General features: G+C 39.4%; 4 protein-coding genes across 5 annotated transcripts in view; 1 reads left to right on the plus strand and 3 right to left on the minus strand.

Annotated features, from left to right (window-relative positions):
* Positions 1-3,426, minus strand: part of LOC109536704 (bone morphogenetic protein receptor type-1B) — a 69,448-nt gene extending 66,022 nt beyond the window's left edge. The window contains exon 1 of the mRNA XM_019903024.2: positions 3,246-3,426. Within this exon, the coding sequence (XP_019758583.1) occupies positions 3,246-3,324 (79 nt within the window). The 5' untranslated portion in view covers positions 3,325-3,426. The remainder of the gene's footprint in view (positions 1-3,245) is intronic.
* Positions 3,427-3,549: 123 nt separating this feature from the next.
* On the minus strand, positions 3,550-5,041 carry LOC109536706 (vesicle transport through interaction with t-SNAREs homolog 1A). Its single transcript, XM_019903028.2, has 4 exons — positions 4,663-5,041; positions 4,524-4,582; positions 4,034-4,378; positions 3,550-3,971 (listed from the first exon to the last, which is right to left on the minus strand). Exons 1-4 carry the CDS (start codon positions 4,754-4,756, stop codon positions 3,819-3,821), a joined length of 651 nt encoding a protein of 216 aa, XP_019758587.1. The 5' UTR covers positions 4,757-5,041; the 3' UTR covers positions 3,550-3,818.
* Positions 5,042-5,452: 411 nt separating this feature from the next.
* LOC109536723 (60S ribosomal protein L34) lies at positions 5,453-6,638 on the plus strand. Of its 2 annotated transcripts, none has more exons than XM_019903060.2 (3): positions 5,453-5,551; positions 5,700-5,770; positions 6,334-6,638. In XM_019903060.2, exons 2-3 carry the CDS (start codon positions 5,706-5,708, stop codon positions 6,614-6,616), a joined length of 348 nt encoding a protein of 115 aa, XP_019758619.1. In that variant the 5' UTR covers positions 5,453-5,551; positions 5,700-5,705; the 3' UTR covers positions 6,617-6,638. The 2 variants fall into 2 exon arrangements, with proteins under 2 accessions (XP_019758619.1, XP_019758620.1); XM_019903061.2 differs by lacking the exon at positions 5,453-5,551 and adding an exon at positions 5,556-5,638.
* Positions 6,639-6,752: 114 nt separating this feature from the next.
* The window catches only part of LOC109536722 (long-chain-fatty-acid--CoA ligase 5), a gene marked incomplete in the record, with an annotated part of 32,413 nt that continues 30,741 nt past the window's right edge, over positions 6,753-8,424 (minus strand). Inside the window, 4 exon segments of the mRNA XM_048663490.1 lie at positions 6,753-7,696; positions 7,749-7,922; positions 7,978-8,121; positions 8,326-8,424. The exon segment at positions 8,326-8,424 is cut by the window's right edge and continues 1 nt beyond it. Coding sequence (XP_048519447.1) covers positions 7,559-7,696; positions 7,749-7,922; positions 7,978-8,121; positions 8,326-8,424 — 555 coding nt within the window.

The following is an 8,424-nucleotide window of genomic DNA, read 5'->3' on the forward strand; positions in this document are numbered from 1 at the left end:
CTGATGAGAACAGTGTAAGCGTTCAAGCAAACCACTTCTGAAGATGCAAGCCACTCGTGCTTGCGAAACGTCAGGAAGAAATTGCACTGAACGACGGCCTAAAACCCCGAAAAACCCATTAGTTTCAATATTCAGTTTGCTACCGACAGTGGACGAAATCATTTTAGCGACATTTAGAGCGCACTCTTTGTTACTGAACACACAACTCTGAACTTGTAGAGTATTCTTCGTATCCAAACAAATTATTTACGGAAAACGCCATGCAAAATGTGTCCCGCAATAGTTCTATGAAATCCTGCGAAAATTTTCTTATGGTGAGTTGCTGGTGGTTGTGTGCCAACTCCTGAAACTTGATTGAGTTCACATGCCTAAAAACCGGCAAATTTGTGCCTGAGAAATGTTCACCCCTCTGTTCTGTTATTCTCTATCGACTGATCGATAGTAGGTACAATAGACAATTAAACCATGTTTAAGGCGCTTGCTTATTCTGCGGCATGCGCGACTGTTCTCGATGGTCGGCTCAACCGTCAAGACAACATTAACAAGAAATCTTCAGCGTGAAACAAGAAGTCTTCAGCTACCCGTCTTTACCAGTGGATTATTATTATACGAAAAGCCTCATCCATATTATAATCGCAGCGGCTTTAGCGGTCATTATTTTCGTCTGATAATTGTTTGTAAACGGAGCCATTTACATTTGCATTAACAATTGCTGAATGGTAATGTGGACTCATACATATTCGTTAGCTTTCTTAGAATAATGCAAACTTGATTTTTCGCGGTCAATTACTTGCGTTGCATCGATGTTCGCCTGCAATTGAGTAATCGCTTTCTTTGCGTTCTTATTTGGGATAAGTTTAACATTTTTCGGTTCTTAGGTCTTAATTGTGCTCGCTTGTTTTTTATGCGTTTTTAAAGCCGGCACATCCATCACGTAAGTTTATCAATCCATTACAGTGTGCACATCAGGAGACCACCATACATTTAAGATAAACGTATCCCTCGAAGGCTAAAGTGCATAATATTACCAACGATTCTCCTTAATAACGGTGTTCGATTTTAATCCTCATATGGAAGAATTGCATAAAACCCGGCCCATTTTTGGACGTGAAAGCCACTTCATGGTTACCGATAATATTGTGGCCAGTTTCGACGTTGCGAATTCTAGCCATCTGGTCCGATGATTTATCATTATTTTCATCGAATGGAAAAATATCATTTTTAGGCTCATTTCGACCAAAATACAATCGTCCTACGCGTGGCTCTTTCGGGGCCTACGCTCATTGTTAGCAAGTACCGTAGTCAATATCTTGGCGCATTAAAGCGAAACCTTTGAGAAAATGACGCTTATAATGTTGCAAACCTACTGCGTTAGCAGATTGCAGATGGCATATTTGCGGAGACAGCAACAGTCTATAAAAGTGATGAAAAGCATTTTGTTGCTCGCAATCGTAGGCCACCACCGTATTGTCTTAGATGCCAACGGGCCTGATCTTATGTCTACTACTCGCACTTTAGCCATGGCAAATAATACATATTTTGATCGCATATCGACTCAATCACATTTACTCTTTAGTAAAATGATTAGGATCTGTTCTCATATGAGTAACAGCATTGAACACCAACCTCCAGTCGCACACAATAAATCAAGAACCGCGAAGAACTACTTAATTAGTGGACTTAGTTAGGTAAAGGCGCCGCCACATAAATGTTACCTAATCCTTGATGTCGTTCTTCCACGAATTGTTGGTTGATGATTATTCCCATTTAAATAAATAATAAAGAAAAGGGTCCTCTGGACGTGTTTGTCCGTTAAAAATTGCCGCGTTATTATCACCGTTGATGGATGTGGTTCGTGTTTCTCATTGAAACCAGCTTAATATCTGCGGATTTACATCAATTTAAAATACGCATATACAAGCAAACAGTTGCCTGTAATAACAATAAAAACCCACTTAACATATTTCGTCTATGCGTTTTGGTAGATGATAAAACGAAACGGATTTCGCCCGGACGATCATAACTCATGGGCTTTAATGGGTGGGTGGAAGCACCACAGCATATATACAGTTACAAGCCTTTTTATCTAACTCATGATTGAAAATTTTATTTATTATGCATATAAATGGATATTGAGAAGAAGTTCCTATCGTCTTTTACCACTGTTGTTTATGAACACTGAAGTGATCATTAAAACTCTAAACCGATTCAATAGACAACTATTTGAGCCTCCGATAGTCTTGGGCAGAGCTGGACGTGAACCTGTAGAAAACTTACTACATACTCTCAATCAGGGGCGGATCCAGCTTTAAAGTCAGGGGGGGGTTATGTAGAAAAAATGCAGTCTTCTGTTGTTTATGAACTTAGAAAAATGATCGTCGTTTTGTGCAAGGATGGCGCAAGATTATTGCAAAATTTCATGTTTTCCGTCCCGTTTTGCATGTTTCTCGGAAGCAAAATGAGTCTCGGGGCGTCGGAGGGTTATGCTTTGGAGAGAGCGAACAAGCAACTTTTATTGACGCTTCTTTTTACTCAAATAATAAAATATTTCAATTATGTTTTTTAACGATTATCGTCAAGTTTTGACTAAAATTTTGTATTTGTTATACATAGGTATGTGTGTAGATGTAAGCTTTAGAATGGGTGGTAATATTAACTTTGCGTATATTAATACAGTTCTATAATGCTGGTTGTAGGAATTGTCTGAGACGAGTTGAAAATAATTAATAATTCCCATCAGGCAATGTTATGTATTCTATTATATGACTATGACGCTACACATTTAGTCGACCAATTCCCTGAAAAAATAAATAAACAAACTGGCAAGAAATGAAAATTGAATACATATAAATAGAATTCAGATCCAATTAGACTAAATACTCCCAACTTTAATGGGCCTTCTTGGAAATGCATCTGGTGTTTGCAACAGTTTCTATTTTAAGATATTTACATGGTACGCATGCAAATCAGAATTATTAACTTAACTATACCATTGGTATTAATAAAGCTCATTAAGATCAGCTGATTCACAAATGGCACTGACAGCTGACCAGATTTCCTCACATTGTTTAAGAACAGTCACACCAAAAATCAGTACCGCCACAAAAATGAGCTACATATTGTGAAAACAATAAGCTCCAACATACAAATATAAATGTTCATAAACATAGAACGACAATAAGCTGACATCGCTCCTAAGCGGAGGGTGGGAGATGTTTGACGAAAAATCAACAAATCGGACTCACCTGTTTGCACTAATCCCGCCGCCTGAGACTGGTTCAGATAGAACACCTCTCCCGCACGAGGCACCCACGGTTCGGGCATGTTTCACCAAGTTTTCACCCACTTTTTGCCGAAAAACTGATGATAAAAACACATTTGACTTTGGGCAATCCAAACACTAAAGTCAATAAGGCAATGTCAGATTTGACTGATGATACATGCTGCCATCTGGTGGTTGCGCCTGAACAGTGATTGATAAATTGGCAAATACAACAGTGTTCTCCACCAATACAGCAACAATGTGTCGGAAATAAAACTCGGCCCAGATTTAAAGTACCTGGTATATAGAAATACTAGCAAATAAACAACGGAATGTGATGGCTTCAGTGCTTCAAGGACTTTTTAAAGATACATACAAACTATAAGCACTTAATAAACAGTAAAATAAATTATTAATAATGTATAGAATTGCATCCCGCGCGTAGTCTCACAATATAAATAAATCAGTTAACGTGAATATTGCTTATGTATCATAAAATAGTTATTTGGTATAATGGCAACAAATTGATCTAATGTATAAATAGTAAAGACGTGCTTTAACTCTTAAAACTAAGGTAGAGCCCAAAGCAGATGAACATTAGGAAACAGGCAGCGACAAGATATAAAATCACTTTCTGCTGCATTGCTCTCATCAGCATGCTGTTTAGAATTCTAGACGAAGTGCTGAGTTCTTGGTCAGTATCTCTCAGCTAAAACAAATCACAGTTAAGCACTATAAAAGAAATTTTCGCGCGCTGTAAATTTACGTTACCCGATTTCTCGATCGCTGAATAGTCTCTCGTTGTTCAGCCAAATTCTTCAGCACTTGGTTGCCAATCTCCTCAGTTTCCACCACAACGCGATAGCCATCGTTCAGCCTGCGTCCAGCGCGTTCTAGAGTTTCGGAATTGTCCAGGAGCTTCTGCTTTTGGTCAAAGGAAATCCGGACATCAATGTCCTCGGCACTATCATACAACGACTCCTGCTTCACGGTCCTGGCCTTGATGTACTCCAGTGTCAAGCGCTTTAATTCGGCTCGGTAACATTCAAGCTTGGTTCTGCATCTTTGTTTCTTGGATGGCTCCACCTCACGCACCTCCAAGTCCATTTGCTCCAACTGAAACATTAGGGGCAAGGTTTCGTATGTGTGCATGCTAGTACAAACTGCCCAGCATTACTATGCTTTATTCCATGCCGAAAATCAGGGGGCCAGTGTGATTTGTGCTAAATCGTGCTTTAGCTGAGTTATACCCTGGACTTACCAATTCCTGTGCCTCTTCCACATGTTTTTCGATGTTCGAAATGAGTTGACGACGATCTTCTAGAGTAAAATCAATTTATTACTTCAAGCTCTAGGAATGTTTGGAAAAATGCTTGAGGAACATATCAGGTTTGGCTTACTTGAAGCAGAGGCACTGAGGTGTCCAATTTGGGCAGTGATGTCGGCAGTTAAGGCCGAGTACTGTTGTTCGTAGTTCTCAAAAAGCGAAACCATGTTAGGATAGGTTCTAGCTGGGCATATTTTCCCTCAAATCTATGTTTCAAGACTGATTAGATAAGTCTGCTTGGCTTGTGAGCAAATGCTTGGTCATGCTGGGCGCTAGATTGAAGAATGTGAAACTGGTCGATATATTTTCAGCTTCATATCATTTGAATCAGTTTAAATGGTTTAGCACTAACTGGGGCAATGATTTCTTGGATTGTTTATCGTTCTTTTGGCAATATTTCTTCCGTCACTGTCAGTGTTGGCCCCACACCGACAGAGATGCCAAATCTACCGATTTTTCGGTAGATCTACCGATTTGTCAAGGAACCTGCCGATCTACCGAAAAGGAACAAATAAAAGTTTAATTTTTTGAAAAAATCGACCAAGGGTCAAATTTCGCGTGGGTGTTTTTTGAGCTCAAACGGTTCCTTTCGACGTGAGAAGTTCAGAAATATGAAGAGACGTTCAGAAATATGAAAATAAGATAAGCAGGAGAAAGACGGGATATAAGAAGAAGAACTAAAAAGTTACGTACTTGCAACGTTGTTATTAACGGTTTACCGTAAATTCATTTTTGCGCATTCAGTGCGGCCAAGGTCTGATTTTATTCTTACCACAGCTTGAGCTTACTTACCAAGAAAATTTACAAAGGGTTTAAATGCATATGCTAACAGTATTTTTTGAAATCATAATCATGAACAATCCGAATCACTGACAACACTGCCTCCAAATTTCAGGTTAGAATAGTTACGGCTTGGGCATCTGTCAAATCCAAATCACTTTCTTCATAGTTTTACATCTCAGGTTAGTACATGTATTTTTTATCCTAATTCATCTTCGGCAATTTTAAGCAGAAACTTTCACGTTTTTCTTTAATTGGTTGCCGAAAAGGTGCATCTTCTGGTAGTGGTTATATTTCCCGACCAAATTGTTCACGATTATTTATTTTTAGGCCGAAATGGTTCAACGGCTGGTCTTCAGGCGACGATTGTCGTACAACACAAAAAGTAACAGGAGACGCATGTAAGTTGCTTTTCATGTATACTAGTCTGATTCAAGAGGTTTTATTTATTGCAAAAGAGTTGTTTTGAGGGACTAGGAATTTCATGAGGTTATGTTTAGTCTGGCACTTTTTTCAGCCCCCGTTCAGAGGGACTTGCTTGAACAAAGCAAGCCTGCAAAGCTTAAAGAAAGACAGCATTCACGAATTTCCTTGAGAGCAAACACCTAAATTTTGTGCTAGTAACTTCGCAGTTCATGTGTTTATTCGTTGATGTTAAGTGCTAAAGCTATATTTCTGAAATCAAGCCTCATACCTCTTTTTAAGGTCCTAAATCTGCTTAAATTTAGCCCTAGATGCATCTGTTCCAATAATTAACGCCTCAACTGCATATCAACTAATTTATTTTGCCCACTAGTCGAAACCAATTATTCTAAGACCCTAAACATGATGAATCACTGGCTAGAGTCCTGATTACAGTTGACGACAATCCCATTTCGTTCAAATCTTTCTGATTGAAACTTCAGTAAACTTTTTCACATCAGTTCGATTGGTCAGACCATTGATAGCAAAATGTGTTTTGCAGTGTCCGTACTCCCGGTGGTAAGCTGGTATATCAATACCTAAAGAAGCCCAAGAAGATCCCCAGATGCGGCCAATGCAAAGACAAACTTAGAGGCATTCAACCTGCCCGGCCCCAAGAAAGGTCCCGATTGTGCAGGCGCAAGAAGACGGTGAAGAGGGCGTACGGCGGTGTTCTGTGCCACAAGTGTGTGAAGGAAAAGATCGTCAGGGCGTTCCTGATTGAGGAACAAAAAATCGTTGTCAAGGTGCTGAAAGCCCAACAAGTTTCTTCGAAGAAGAAGTGAATAAAGAATTGATAGGTACATATCTATTTTTGTATTATTTTTGTTTCGGCCTTCAAACTTGCTTGTCCAGATGCTGTGAGTACGAAGTTAACATCGGCGACTTTTAGGAAACCCTGGTTATTCAAGTAAAGCAAGGTTTTTCTAGTTTTATTTATATTACCTAGAATAACTGTTACAATAAATAATTCAAAAACAATTTAATCTAGAAAAAAGGGGTGCTGAAAAAGCAAATATCAAATTGTTGATTCGAATGGTTGATCCAAGGCTATTAAAGCGTTGCCGAAGGCATCACCAACTTAATTTACTTTTCTAGCTATTGCAATGTTGCGGTTTGCTGGACAAGAAACGTTTAATTCGTAAAGCCACTCGTACGGCGCGATGATTGCTCCAACACGGTTGGCTATTCGAGCTTACCGGAAGAGATTTATGAGTTATAAAGCTGGTTAAAGCTAAAAGATTCCAGTAAACTAGAAAATAGTTAAAATCTCAATTTTGTACGATTGAAAATGGACTAACTAACGGCTGAACGGTGAGTAATTACCTCAATTTCAGCAAATATCCTAAGTATGTTAAGTTAAATTAAACTTAAGTGCACAGGGAGATATTTTCTATCACTTGCAAAATATTGCTCGTCCAAGAAAACGACCGACAGTCAGCAGTTGGTCTCTGAACATTATAAAATGGTCTACAAAAGACTGCCGGAAAGCAGCCCGCAGTTCATACAACTGCTTAATATCACCCATATCAGTTATCATGTAAAATTTTTACTAGGGATCACGATACGTATCTAAAAAATGCAACAACTAAATATTCCTTAATCGGTTGGTATTCACTCAATGCTCCCAAACTGGGGAGATTCGACGGTTTGGCAAGAACAGTGGAGTGCCTTATACTAAAGAAAAACGTTCAACAGCATCAGGGGCTGTTGATTAGGCACAAGCCCTAAGTGAGTCGGCTGTACATGTCGTCTAGCTGCGGTTTGAAGTACGTCTTCAGTTGAGGACGTTTGCTCTTCAACGTGGGCGTTAACAGGCCGTTTTGCACACTGAATGGGTCCGGATGCAGATAAATGTCTTTCACCTGCAAATATGACGAATAAGAGCTTTGTTTACGTGGGAATCGTGGCTCTTACCTGTTCGAACGACTTTAAGCCGCTTTCCTTGCCCCAAGACACCATATCGTCGATGATAAGTTGCTTGACCTCTGGATGGTTGCACAAAATGCTGAAGGTGCCACTGATGCCGTTTTCTTGTGCCCAGCATTTTATTACATCTACATCTGGCACCACTACAGCTATAATGCAGGACTAAACAAGAGAAATGTTTTTTTTCAAGAGGTCTTTTGTCGCAAAATAAACTTACTTTCAAGGATTCCCCATGTACGAAAACTTGAGCCACATATTGGGACCGTATGTAGATGTTCTCGATTTTTTCCGGGACGATGTACTCGCCCTGGGATAACTTGAAAATGTGCTTCCTTCTGTCGATGATTTTTAGTGTACCATTCTACAAACACATCAGGTTGATGGTGAGAATAATTTGAAATGTGGCACCATTAAAATACAGGGTGGTTCAAAGTACTCTTCCTTAACTGCCTCTTAAAAGGAAGGACCCCAATTTTGAATCACCCTGTATGGGCGGCAAAAATATTCTTACGACTTTTATTCTTCCGCATGTGTTCAGAACTGTTCTCATTAAATGTATACTCACTGGCATCCACATCCCGATATCGCCGGTATGATGCCATCCTTGGTCATCCACCACTTCCTCCGTCTTTTCCGGGTCTTTAAAGTATCCCTTGAACACGTT

This window comes from Dendroctonus ponderosae, unplaced genomic scaffold, assembly GCF_020466585.1.
Source record: "Dendroctonus ponderosae isolate FM_Combo_2020 unplaced genomic scaffold, Dpon_F_20191213v2 Dpon_F_20191213_2, whole genome shotgun sequence".
Taxonomy (NCBI): domain Eukaryota; kingdom Metazoa; phylum Arthropoda; class Insecta; order Coleoptera; family Curculionidae; genus Dendroctonus; species Dendroctonus ponderosae.